Below are 14567 nucleotides of genomic sequence, written 5' to 3'. Positions count from 1 at the left end.
ACATCTTTGGACTGTGGGAGGAAACCGGAGCACCCGGAGGAAACCCATGCAGATATGGGGAGAATGTGGAAACGCCACACAGTCACCAGAGGCTGGAATAGAACCTGGGTCCCTGGCGTTGTGAGACAGCAGTGCTAACCCCTGAACCACCATGCCACCATGTGATGTATCACACCAAAAAGATACTTCAAATAAAAACCTATCGTTGCCCAATGCTGCATGTCACTACAAGTATTCCAAAGTTTGAAACATTTCAACATTTATAATGCACCTGGCTGCTTTTCTTGAAATATAACAAAAGAAATGTAATAACAAATTCCATAATTTTGAACTTTTAAAATTGATCTGAATTTTTAAAAAGTCAAATCTAATTGTACGTTGGATCCAGATTCCCCCCTCAGTAAATTTTTGAGAATGTTCTGTGTTCAACAGCTTTTGATTCCATTCATTCATAATTTCTGTCCCCTAGCAGTCGTGCAATCATCATTTGACAGTTAATATTGATCTATTCAAATCAATGACCCTGAAATGAAATCACATAGCACTCAATCCACGTCAACTGCAAACATTTATTTGTCTTTAAAGTGGTCAGCAATGTTTAACTGAAATCACTGGAAATAACAGAGAAGGAACAAAGCTAAAACAAAAAACATTAAAGCAATTCCTTAACCAAGAAGCAATCAAGGAAGGAACTATGTAGCTATCGCAAGGGGTTTTCGACATTTTTCTAAGGACCAGATTTATGCAGTGGCACACAATTCAGCCCATTGTGTCTGCACTAGCTCTCTGAATGAGGATTGTGACTTAGTGCCATTCTCCTGCCCTTTCCCATAAGCCCGTACATTATTTCTAATTTAAAATCTTCAACTGTCCTCCTGAAGGCCTGGAATGAACTTGCCTCCAAGACACTTCCAAGCAGTGCATTCTAGACCTGAACCACTCACAATGTAAAGAAGATTTTGGTCACCGCATTTCCTTTTTTTTGCAAATTACTTTTTTTTAGTCCATTTACACATAAAAGCAATTTTTCCTACATGTTCAGATCCTATATGATTTTGAAAACATTATCAAATCTCATCTTAGGCTTCTCCTCTCCAAGGAGAACGGTCCCAACTTCTCCATTCTATTTTCATAACTGAAGTTTCTCATCTCTGGAATCATTCAAACCTTTTCTGTACTATCTCCGATGCCTACACATATTTGCTAAAGTGTGGCACCAAAAACTGTACACAATACTCCAGCTGATGTCTAATCAGTGTTTTATACAAGTTCATCAAAACCTCCTTGCTCTATGCCGCCATTAATAAAGCAAAGGATACTGTATGCTTTGTCAACCATGCTCTCCACCTGTGCAGACATATGCACAAATACACCGTGGTCTCTCACTCCTGCACACCCTTCACAGTACCTTATTTTATATTGTATTTTCATGTACTTTTTACTGAAATACACTGCCACTTACTTCATCACATTGAACTTCAGCTGCCACCTACTTGCTGTCTCCACTTACTTGTCAATATGAATTTGAAGTTCTGCACTGTACTCATTTTATAATGCTTCCTTTTTTTATCATTGTCAGGAAACTTTGAAATTATTCCCTGCTCTCCAAGATCGAGATAATTAATGAGTTATCAGAGCAGGCTCCCAATACTGATCCCTGGGGATCTCCATGGCAAATCTTCCTTCAGTCTGAAAAATATCCATTAACTATTACTCTGTTTCCTATTACTCAGACAATCTTGCATCCTGTCTATTGTCTGTTTATTTCATGAGTTATACCTTTTTTGTTGTTTGGCATTGCACTGAATGCCTTTTGCAAGTCCCTGTACACACATCAACAGCATTAACTCAAGTACCCTCTCTATTATCTCTTCAAAGAGTCCAGGGAAGACAAAGAATTTTGCCAGGGCCTCTAATTTCTACTGTCACTTCCTTCAATATACCTTGATGCCTTTCATCAGTTCCTGCTTGTCAAACCTAAATACCAATTGCTTGCCCAATGCCTCCTCCTCAGCAATTCTCAACCCTTCTGTCTATTGACTTGCCTCTTTTGTCATCATGACCTGGGTAAATCTGCTTCCTTGGTAAACACAGATGCAAATTATTCAACTGCACCTCAGCCATGTCCCCTGCTTCCACGAGTAAATCCCCTTGATTTCTAGGTGGCCTTATTCTTTCTTTTACTATTTATACATGTTCACTGATAGAGAGCTTTGGGGTTCCTTTTATGGTCGTCTGATCTTTCACTGTGGTGCGGACTTCTGCCTCCAGCAGAGCTTTAACAGAACCATACATGGGACGTGGGCCTCGCTGCCTCGGCCAGAATTTATTGCCCAGACAGCAGTTAAGATTCAATCACATTGCTGTGGGTCTGGAGACACATATTGACCAAGTTAGAACAATAGATTTCCTTCCATAAAGGAAATGAATGAACTGGCTTTTACAATAATCGATAGGACACCAGAAGGCAAATGTTCTATTCCATATTTTTATTGAATTTAAATTTCACCATTTGCCATGGTGGGATTCAAACCCATGTTCCCAGAATATTTGCCTTAGGTCTGGATTACTTGTCCAATGACATTACCATTGTTCCACCACCTCCCCAGGTAAATGTGCATATATACCTGACGGGGTGATACTTAGGCTTGCTCCCACAATATATGAACTAGACGTGGGTAACTTAGTACAGAAAGATGTCAACAGACATAGCCAATAATGTACAGGAGTAGAATGAGGCTATTTAATCCATACAGTCTGCTCAGCAATTCAATGACATTATGGTTGATCTGATAATTCTCAATGCCACTTTCCTGCCTATTCCCCATAATGTTAATTCCCTTACTCATTAAAAATCAGTCTATTGTAGCCTTGAATTTACTTAATGACTCAGACTCAATAGTCCTCAAATGGTAAGGAATTCTACAGATCCACTGCCTTCAGAGAAAAAAAATCCTCCTCATCTCAGTCTTAAATGGGTGACCCTTTATTCTGAGAGTTTGTTTTCTGGTTGTAGGCTCTCCCACAAGGGGAAGTAATCTTTTTGTATCTATTCTGTCAGGTCCCCTAAGAATCTTGTATGTTTCAAAAAGGACAACTTTCATTCATCTAAATTCCCATGAGTACAGGCCCAACTTACTCAATACCTGGTAATAGCTTCAGGAACCTTTTCTGGACTGCCTCCAATGCCAGTATATCTTTCCTTCGATAAGGGACTCAAACTATTCATAGCATCCCAGCTGTAGTCTGACTAGTCACTTGTATAATTTTAGTAAAACGTCCCACTTTTATATTCCACTCTCTTTGAAATAAAGGCCAATTCCTATTTGCTTTCCCTGGTACCTGCTGAACTAAAAGAAACCTAAACAACTGCAGATACTGTAAATCAGAAACAAAAACAGAAATTGCTGAAAAAGCCCAGCAGGTCTGGCAGCATCTGTGAAGAGAAACCAGAATTAACATTTCAGGTCTGGTGACCCTTCCTCAGAAGTGGGTGGTTAACTCTAAGTTTTCTTCACAGATGCTGCTAGACCTGCTGAGCTTTACCAGCAATTTCTGTTTTTGTACCTGCTGAACTTAGATGTTTTTTGTGATTCACTGACAAGGACGCCCAAATCTCCCTGATGCATAGCTTTCTGAAGTCTTTCTCCATTTGAATAATATTCAGCTCTTCTCTGCTTCTTGCCCAAGTGTCTAACCTCACATTTCTGCACATTAAATTCCATTTGCTAAGTTTTTGCTCAACCGCTTAACCTGTCTATATCCCTCTGCACACTCTGTCATCCTCACCACTTACCTTCCCTCCTATTTGTGGGTCATAGGCTTTTTTTTAAACAGTTCCCATATATACATTTATTACAGTCACGAGTACTTCTGTGTCTGGACTAACAATCTATATTCAGTTGAAGTTCCCCTATTGTAACTACTCTATGATGCTTGCATCTCTCAGTAGTTCCCTGGCAAGTTTCTTCCCAGTAGTAGTTTGAAGACCACAGCGAGCAATGTAAATGAACCCTTCTTGCATCCGGCCAAATTGATTCTGTCTTTAACCCTCAGAGACATCATCTTTTTCCTGTATTGCAATGTTGTTCTTAAGATTACTAATCCCCCACTTTTTCTTCCTTTCCTATCTTTTCTGAACACCCTATAACCAGGAATACTTAATACCCAGTTATGCCCTTCCTTCAGCTAGATCCCAACACAACATCATAATTCCACATGGCAGTCTGCACCAGGAACTCACCAATCTTATTACTATTCTTTGTGTATTCAGCTCTGTGCCTCGATCATGGCACCATCACTATAAGTTGTATTACAGCATTATAATTTTAAATATCATAATCCATCCCATCCACACCCCCTTACTCTTCCCCTTCCACTCTTGCACCTGTTCACCCTGTCTCTCCTTTTCCCTCTCTGCTCTCTTTCACTACATGTTGTTGAGAACTGGATGGTGTCCAGTGCTGGGAAGGGAAGACGTTTGGTGGAGAATTGGAAAGGGGTGTAAACCAGAAGACTGTGGTTCTAAGATACATAATGAGTGGTAGAATTTCTACCTCCCAGAGTTGGTCACCTTGGTGAAGTCAACACAGAGGTATCAGAGAACAATCAAAAGAAAGAGTATCTTGTCAGTTCAAATGGAAGGGATGATGAAAAGTCTTGGGAAAACATATGAAAATACTCAATAAGACATCTTTATATTATTACCTGTGGGAAGCTGCATTTGATGCTTGTATGCCTCCTTCCACAAATTTAATAAGCTGTAATTATTTTTGAACATACAATAGGGGAGGCAATGGCTGTGTGATATTATTGTTAGACTATTAATCCAGAAATTTAGCTAAAGTTCTGGGACTTAGGTTCACGTCCTGCCACGGCAGATGGAATTTGAATTTATAAAAACAAAAAACTGGAAATAAGAGGCTACTGATGACCATGAAACCATTGCCAATTGTTGGAAAAACCCATCCTACTCACTAATGTCCTTCAGGGAAGGAAATCTGCCATCTTCACGTGCTCTGGCTTACATGTGACCCCAGACACACAATACTGTGGTTGACTCTCAACCGCCCTCTGAAATGACCAAGCAAGCCACTCAGTCATAACAATCATGACAAAGTCTCAACAAAGAAGTGAAACCGGATGGACAACCTGGTGTTGACCTAAGCACTGGAAACGACAACAAAAACGGTCAACTTTGCAAAGTCCTCGAGGGGCTAGTGGTAAAATTGGGAGAGCAGTCTCACAGACTCACAAAATCATACTTCAAAGACAACATCCCAGACACTACCATCAACATCCCTGGGTATGTCCTGTCCCACCAGCAGGACAGATTCAGCAGAGGTGGCAGCACAGTAGTATAAAATCAGGAGGGAGTCCTCAACATTGATTCCAGACTGCACAAAGTCTCATGGAATCAAGTTAAATCTGGGCTGGGAAACTTCCTGCTGATTGCCATGTACCATCCTCCTTTACCTGATGAATCAGTACTCCCCCATGTTGAGCAACTAAAGGAGGAAACAAGATGGCAAGGGTGCAGAATGCACTCTGGACGGGGGATTTCAATGTCCACTACCAAGAATGGCACGGCAGCAGCATTACTAATCGAGTTGGTCAGGTCCTAAAGGACATGGCTGCTGGATTAGGTGTGCAGCAGGTAGTGCAGGAACCAACAAGAGGAAAAAGCATACCTGACTTCATCCTCACCAATCTGCCAGCTGCAGGTGCATCTGTCCATGGAGTATCAGTAAGAGTGATCACTGCACAGTACTTGTGGAGATAAAGTTCCACATTTACATTGAGAACTCTTCTATCATGTTGTGTGGCATTATCATTATACTAAATGAGACAAACTTTGAACAGGTCAAGCAACCCAAGATTGGGCATCCACTGGGGGCCTTCAACAGCAGTAGAATTGTACTCCAGCACAACCTGCAATCTCATATCTTGGCATATCCCCCACTCAACCATTACCATCAAGCTAGGGAATCAACCCTGTTCAATGGTGAGTGCAGGAGGGAATGCCAGGTGCAGCACCAGGCATACCTAAAAATGAGGTGTCAACTATCTTAAGGAGCATAGTGGAACAGAGGGACCTTGGAAATCAGGTGCACAGTTCTCTGAAAGTGAAGACGACTTTTGGCACACTGGCCTTCATCAGTCAGGGCATTGAGTGTAGAAGTTGGGAAATTATGTTGCAGTTGCACAGGACATTGGTGAGGCTGCACTTGGAGTACTGTGTTCAGTTTTAATCAACTTGCTATAGGAAGGATGTTATTAAATTGGACAGAGTGCTGAAGAAATTTACAAGGATGTTGTCAGAGACTAACTGAGTTATAGGGAGAGGTTGTACAAGCTGGGACCTTTCTCTTTAGAGCATAGGAGACTGAGGGGCGATCTTCTGGAGGTATACAAGATCATGAGCAGCATGGATAGGGTGAATGCACTCAGTCTTTTACCCAGGGTTGGGGAATTGAGGACTAGAGGGCATCAGTTTAAGGGAGGAAAGAATACATGTGAACCTAAGGGCAACTTTTTTTTTAACACAGGGGGTGGTATGCATATGGAATGAGCTGCCAGCGGAAGTTTTTGAGGCGGTACATTTACAACATTTAAAATGCATTCAGACTAATACATAGATAGGAAAGGTTTAAAAGGAAATGGGCCAAGTGCAGGGAAATGGGGTTAAGCATGGGGATATTTTGGCCAGCATGGAACAGTTTGAGCCGAAGGGCCTGTCTCCTTGCCATGGGACTCTATGACTCTAACCCAGTGAAGCCACCAAACAGGACTACTTATATACCGAGAAACATAGGCAGCAAATGATAGGTAGAGCAAAGCAATCTCAAAACCAATGGATAAAATCTCAGCTCTACAGATCTCCACATCCAGTTGTGAATAACGGTGGACAAATAAACAAATTACTGAAAGAGGAGGCTCCACAAATATTCCCATCCTCAATGATTAAACAGCTCCACAAATCAGTGTAAAAGATTAGGCTGAAACATTCACAGTAATCATCAGCCAGAAGTGCCAAGTGGATGATCCATCTCGGCCTCCTCCAGTGGTTCCCAGCGTCACAGATGCCAGTCTTCAGCCAATTCCATTCATTCCACATGATATCAAAAAGTGTTGGAAGCACTGGAAAGTGCAAAGGCTATGGGCCCTGACGACGTTCTGGCAATAATAGTGAAGACTTGTGCTCCAGATTTGCCGATCCCCTAGCCAATCTCTTCCAGTATAGTTACAACACTGGCATCTGCCCTACAATGTGGAAGAGTGCCAGGTATGTCCTATATACAAAAAGCAGGACAAATCCAACCCAGCCAATAACACTCCATCAGTCAGCTCTCAATCAGTAAAGTGATGGAAGGTGTCATCAAGCAGCACCTGCTCAGCAATAACCTGCTTATTAACACCCAATTTGGGTTCCGCCAAGGCCACTCAGCGCCTGACCTGATCACAGCCTTATTTCAAACATGGACAAAGAGCTGAATTCCAGAGGTGAGGTAACAGTGACAGCCTTTGACATCAGAGGTGGATTCAATCGAATGTGACATTAAGGAGTCCTAGCAAAACTGAAATCAACAGGAATCAGGGAGCAAACTCTCCACTGATTGGAGGCATACCTGGCACATAAGATGATGGACATGGTTATTGGAAATCAGTCATGTCAGCTCCGGGGCATCTCTGCAAGAGGTCCCATGGTAGTGTCCTAAGCCCAAACATCTTTAGCTACTGGGGCAAATGGGACTTGAACCCAGGCCTCCTGGTTCAGGGGTAGGGACAGTACAACTGTGCCACAAGAGCATGGGTATACATCTTGAGTACTGTATAATTTTGGTCTCATTATTTAAGAAAGGTTATAATTACAAAAGAAGCACTGCAGTGAAGTTTAACTCGGCTGATTCCTGGGATGAAGGCATTGACTCTGGAGCAGGTGGAACTGGGCTGCGGAGTGGCAGATGGAGTTTAATTTAGATAAATGTGAGGTATTGCATTTTGGTAAATCAAACAAGGGCAGGGTGTATACAATTAATGGTAAAGCCCTGGATAGTGTTGTAGAACAGAGAGACCTAGGGGTTCGGGCACATTATTCTTTGAAATTTGCATCACAGGTAGACAGGGTGTTGAGGCGTTTAGCACATTTCCTTCATTGCTCAGACATTTGAATATCGGAGTTGGGACACCATGTTGAGGTTGTACAGGGTATTGGTGAGGCCTCTTCTGGAGTATTGTATGCAGTTCTAGTTGCCCTGCTTTAGGGAGGATGTTATGAAACTGGTTTGGGTTCAGAATAGATTTACAAGGATATTGCCAGGAATGGAGGGTTTGAGTTGTAAGAAGAGGCTGGATAGGTTGGGACTTTTTTCACTGGAGTATGGGAGATTGAGGGGTAACCTTATAGAGGTTTATAAAATCATGAGAGGCATAGATAAGGTAAATAGCAAAGGTCTTTTCCTTAAGGTGGGGCAGTTCAAAACTAAGGGGCAAATTTTTAAGGTGAGAAGGGAAAGATTTGGAAGGTACGCAAGGGGCTTTTTTTTTTACACAGAGCACGGTTCATGCGTGGAATGAACTTACAGAGGAAGTGATAGATTTACAATGTTTAAAAGTTACAATGTTTAAAAGACACTCGATAAGCACATGTGTAGGAAAGGTTTGGAGGGATATGGGCCAAATGCAGGCAGGTGGGACTAGTTTAGTTTGGGAATATGGTCGGCATGGACTAGTTGAAACAAAGGGTCCGTTTCCATGCTGCATGACTCTACAACTGCCAGTTCAATTACAGGGTTGACATCTCTGCAGCCTCAGGAGCAGTAGCCACTATTGCAGCTGTATCCAGTGGAAGAGGACATAGTGGTTGATGTGTACCACTCACAACCAGCTAAATGGGGTCTGAAGGTCTGTGAATAGCTGAAGTCCTAATCCCAATTTCTGCAGTACCCTACTAGTCACTGCCTGCTATTCAGAAAAAGAGGTATTTATTCCTGCCCTTTGCTTAACAGACAGGAAACAATTTTCTATCCATCTCAATATATTACTCCCATTCCCATGCGCTTTAATTTTACACGTTAATTTCTTATATGGGACTCTGTTGAAACCCTTATGGAAGTCCGAATAAACCATATCACTGGCTCTCCCTGATTACCTCTACAAGTTACATCCTCAAAGAATTTCAGTAGATCTGTCAAGCAAAGTTTCCCTTTTTGTAAATCCATGCTGACTGTGTCGGATTCTACCGCTGTTTTCTAAGTGCTCTGGTGTAAAATCTTTTATAGAGGACTCTAGTATCTTCCACACTGCTGATGTCAGACTCACTGGTCTATAATTCTGTTTTCTCTTTACCTCTCTTTTAAAGTTGTGGGGTTACATAGCTACCGTCCAATCTGTAGGAACTGTTGCATAGAAGTCCTTGGAAGATGACCACCAATGCATCCACTATTTCTCACTTCCTTAAGTACTCTGGGATGTAGATTATCAGGCCCGGGAGATTTAATGACCTTAAATCCCTTCAATTTCTCCAACACCATTTCCCTACTCATATAGATTTGCTCTAGTTGCTCCTTCTCACTAAACCCTGTGTTCTCCATCATTTCTGGTACGTTATTTGTGTCTTCCTTTGTGAAGACAGAAGCTAGGTATGAATTTAGTTTCTCAGTCATTTCTTTGATCCCATTAGAAATTCCTCCATTTCCAATTCTAAGGAACCTACATTAGTTTTCATCAATCCTTTTCTTTTCACATACTTAAGGCAACTTTTACAGGCAGTTCATATGTTTCTAACAAGCTTACTCTCATACTCTATTTTCCCCCTTTTGATCAATCCCTGGTCCTCCGTTGCTGACTTCAAAACCATTTCCAATCTTTGGGTCTGTTGTTTTTTTTCTTGCCAATTTGCCTGCTTCCTTTTTCTGCATCAAATACTATCCCTAATTTCCCTTGAAAGCCATGGTTTGGCCACAGTTCTCTTTGGACTCCTGCACCAGACAGAAATAAACAAACAATTTTTGTAGTTCATTCATTAGCTCTTTCAATACTTGTCATTACCTATTCACTGTCTTTCCTTTCAATAACATTTCCCAATCCATTACAACTAACTCACACCTCATACCATCATGGTTTCCTGGAACATTCAGGAACCTAGTCTCAGAATCAACTACCTTATTCTTCAACTTGATGAAGAATTCTATCATATTATGATCCCAAGGGATCTCTCACAACCGCATTATCAATTATTCCTTCTCATTGCATGGTAGCCAGCCTAAGATAGTCTGTTCTCTCGCTGGTCCCTCAACACATTGGTCCAGCAGTCACTGAATTAGCTGCCTGCTCTAAAATGTACCACTCCACCTCTTCTATGTTCCATTGCACGGCAGGGTCATTTCCTGTAACCATCCCCAAGAATCCTGTCACCTCAGAAAAACCTTGTTTTAAGACTTGACAAAATCATCTCAGATGAATAGCTTCCGTTGTAGGTCAAATTTTCAAACAGAGAAAGAAAGAGAGTATCACAAAGCCCACGTGACAACAGCAAAGAACTAACAAGGAATTGAAAGCAAGAAAAGCAACTCATTGAGTCCTGCGGTCCAGACTGGTGTTATTGAACAATATTCCCTGATCAATGCTTTTCATTTTCCACTATTGGTATACATGTTGCATCTGTCATTGTCTATATATGCTTGTGAAGAGGGTAATTTAAAAAGTATAGAGCTTTAGGTTGCAGAGTCATAACCTAGCATTTCAAATTGCAATTGGTTAAGGGCAATTTGTTTACAATAAACAATTATTTTCTTGTTAAGTCAAGAAACCTGGTGAGTGTTTTCTTTTAACCCAAGTTCAGTCAGGTAAATTGGGGACCATGACTAGCTTGATTAAATCTTCACACTTGTGACAACTACAGGAATATTGGGGCTTGATTTCCAGTGCACTACCTAAATTAGTCCTGACAATATGCAAATAAATGTTTAGTGCATATGCATCATTTGTCATCTGTCACCAAGCACATTACAACAACTATTCACTAAATCTAAATAAAAAATTTTAAAAAAGATAAGCAATATGAGATTGATGAAACTAACAGGAATATGCTTAGCTGATTTTTTAAAAAAGATATCATTAATATTTCAGCTCAACATCTTTCCCAATTTTCAGTAGTAATCTAAGATCAAAACCTTTCATATCTATCATCATTGGAAAGTGTTCCAACAAATTTTAGTTCAATAAGAGTACTAACTCACCCGGACATCAGTGGCATCACCATGCCTGATGTTCATGACCCAAGTCGAGGGCTCATTATTGCTCTCAAAATAATGGAAGACCTTCAGCACTCGTTCCATGGCACCAGGAGATCGTTCCATACTCAAACGGGACTTGGCTCCTGAACCTGCTGTGTGATTCAAGTTCGGATCAAGGTAAGCAGCTGCCATGCTTCTACGGGATGCTATGTGTCGGTCATATTCTATGGAGATAGAAATTAAAAGTTAGAAACAAACATCTATAGCTAAGTAAACACATATCTTGACATGAAGAAAAATCAAAATCATACTAAGTGTTGGAACAAAATGTGAAAGTGTAAGTAAGAGTAAAGGCTGAATATCAAACAGTGTTCCTGACTGCTCATCATCTTCACAAACATCCCATTGTATAATTATTTCACACAAATCTTAGTGTCAATTGTTGAGTTGTAACAAAATGAACCAAAACCAAAATGACAATTCATTTAGAATTTAGAAATTAGAGCCAAAAAAAATTTGATTTATCTAATGTAAAAACAGAAAGTACTGCAGAAACTCAGGAGTTCCAAAGAAAAGTCAACTGGGAATTTGAAACATGAATTCATTTTTCTCTCTCCTCGGACGCTGTCAGACCTGCTAGGTTTCTCCAGCATTTTCTGTTTTTATGTCAGATCTCCAGCAACCACAGTTCTTTATTTTTATTTTAGTTTCTTTGGTGCTTTACTGTATAACCTATCGATGATTGTCTCATTGTTGGCAGTTTCAACTAATTCAGTTGTAGATTCAAATCCCAATGTAGAGACTTCAATGCATAACTTAAGTCCAGTGCAGTACGGAGAGTGTTGTCTTTCAGATGAGATGTAAAAGCAAGGTTCCATATGGTCTCTCAGGGGTTCATAAGAAAATTCTTAACATTAGTCAAAGTAAAGCAGCACGGTCTCAATGTCCCAAACAAATTTATTACCTCACCCCACTAAAAATAGATTATCTGGTCATTTAGTACTGCATTCTGTGGGACTTTGCTATCTGCAAGTGTCTATAATGTAGGCAATTACAGCAGCCATGTGATATAACAGTTATGTGATTGACTGCTTAGCCTTTAGATCACCCTGAATAACAAAATAAAAGCATTCCTATTTTTACTTTCTTCTCTTTGTCCTTCACACTATACCATTTGAGTGCTGCAAGCATTTTCTGTCTTAATTTCAGATCTTCAGCAACTGCAGTTCTTGTGGTTTAGCGTAAATATTGGCTATGACGTCTGGGATAACTCCCGTTTTATTTTTGAGATTACTAAGCAAAGATTTATGATGTTGAAGTTTTCGTCAAGAAATATGAATGGAAATGGAAACATTTAAACTGTATGAGAAGAGAGTGCTGATTGTTTGGCAAGTGAGTCTGATTCATAGAAACACTGATGATGGCAATGTACCAGCTGAATGATAACTGACAGTTAACTGACCAGCTATGCAAATTTTGAACCTGACAGGTTGACTCAAACTGGTCAAGGCACTGATGAGATATAATAAACGAACCAGAGAATCACTGTGACCCATTTTGTTGAATTAAAACAGACACAATGTATTTACATGCTCTTTCAGTCTGCAAAGAACAGTTCTGTTGCACGTAGATTCCAGTATATGCTAGAGTGCCACACTGCAAGCTTGAGTAACAAGCCTAAATTAGTTGCCAGAATAATCATTGGAATGTACTGAATTAATCACCAAGCATTGTCCAAACATAGAAGCATATCTAATGTTGGATATTGTGGTTTGAGTTCTGCAAACACATGATGCTTGGGAATGGCAAGTACCTCATCTGCTGCAAGTTTGCAATTATAATGTTGTTTGATACAATCCACCAGTCTTTGGGATGTACAGCTGTCATATCTAGCATCACACCGGCAGAAATTAATTTACTGCATTCCACAATGTATGATAGGTCACCTTTGAGGATTGACAGCAACATCCTGCTCATTGTGGACAACACTCATACAATCATAGAGTCACAGCACCTTACAGCACAAAAACAAACCCTTCAGCCCAACTCATCTATGCCAACCAGATATCCTAAATTAATGTAGTCCCATTTACCAGTATTTGGTCCATATCCTTCCAAATCCTTCCTATTCATGTACGCATCCAGATGCCTTGTAAGGGTTGTAATTGTACCTACCTCCACTACCTCCTAAGGCAGCTTGATCCATATATGCACCACCCTTTGAGTGAAAAAGTTACCCCTCGGCCCCTTTTTCAATCTTTCCCCTCTCACGTTAAACCTATGCCCTCTAGTTTTGGACTCCCCTACCCTGGGGAAAAGAACTTGGCTATTCAACTATCTGTGTCCCTCACGATTTTATAAACTTCTATAAGGTCACCCCTCAGCCTTTGACACCCCAGTCTATTCAGCCTCTCGCTTTTGCTTAAAGCCTCCAACCCCGGCAACATCCTTGTAAATCCTTTCTGAACACTTTCAAGTTTAACAACATCTTTCTTATAGCAGGGAGACCAGAATTGAATGCAGTATTCCAAAAGTGACCTACCCAATGTCCTCTGCAGCCGCAACATGACCGCAACTCCTATACTCAATGCACTGACCAATTATGGCAAGGGTACCAAACGCCTTCTTCACCACCCTGTCTACCTGTGACTCTACTTTCAAGGAACTATGAACCTGTAGCCCAAGGTTTTTTTGTTTGACCACACTCCCCAGAGCCCTACCATTAAGTGTGTAAGTCCTGCCCTTGTTTGCTTTACCAAAATGTAAATTAAATTCCATCTGCCATTTCTTGGTTAATCATTCCATCTGATCAAGGTCCCCTTGAAATCGGAGATAATCTTTTTCACTGTCCACTATATCATCAATTTTGGTGTCATATGCAAACTTACTAACCATACCTCCTATGTTCAAATCCAAATAATTTATATAAATGATAAAAAGCAGTGGATTCAGCACCAATCCTTGCAGCACACCACTGGTCACAAGCCTCCAGTCTGAAAAACAACCTTTCATCACCACCCTGTCTCCTACCTTCAAGTCAATTTTGTATACAAATGGCTAGTTCTCCCTGGATTCCATGCGAGCTAACCTTTCTAACCAGTCTACCATATGGAACTTTGTTGAATGCATTGCTGAAGTTCATACAGACAATGTCCACTGTTCTGCCTTCATCAATCTTCTTTGTCGCTTTTTCAATATAACTCATGCTGCTGCTGCAAGTAGCAACACAAAAAAACAGTAGCAAGAAATAATCTGATCAGGGTTGTGATTACCCTGCAGATTGGCTTTGATGTACCTTATTTCAGCAGCAAGCCTAGAGTTCCATGCCCC

General features: G+C 40.7%; 1 protein-coding gene across 2 annotated transcripts in view; it reads right to left on the bottom strand.

Moving 5' to 3' along the window:
* Window positions 1-14567, bottom strand: part of LOC109921402 (focal adhesion kinase 1-like) — a 106992-nt gene that overhangs the window by 74600 nt on the left and 17825 nt on the right. For both annotated transcript variants that reach the window (XM_048595915.1, XM_048595914.1), the window contains exon 2: window positions 11241-11461. In XM_048595915.1, the coding sequence (XP_048451872.1) occupies window positions 11241-11461 (221 nt within the window). The remainder of the gene's footprint in view (window positions 1-11240; window positions 11462-14567) is intronic.

Source organism: Rhincodon typus, chromosome 4 (assembly GCF_021869965.1).
Source record: "Rhincodon typus isolate 14 chromosome 4, sRhiTyp1.1, whole genome shotgun sequence".
NCBI lineage: Eukaryota > Metazoa > Chordata > Chondrichthyes > Orectolobiformes > Rhincodontidae > Rhincodon > Rhincodon typus.
The sequence above is the reverse complement of the archived record's forward strand: the minus strand, read 5'-3'. Positions and strand labels throughout refer to the sequence as shown.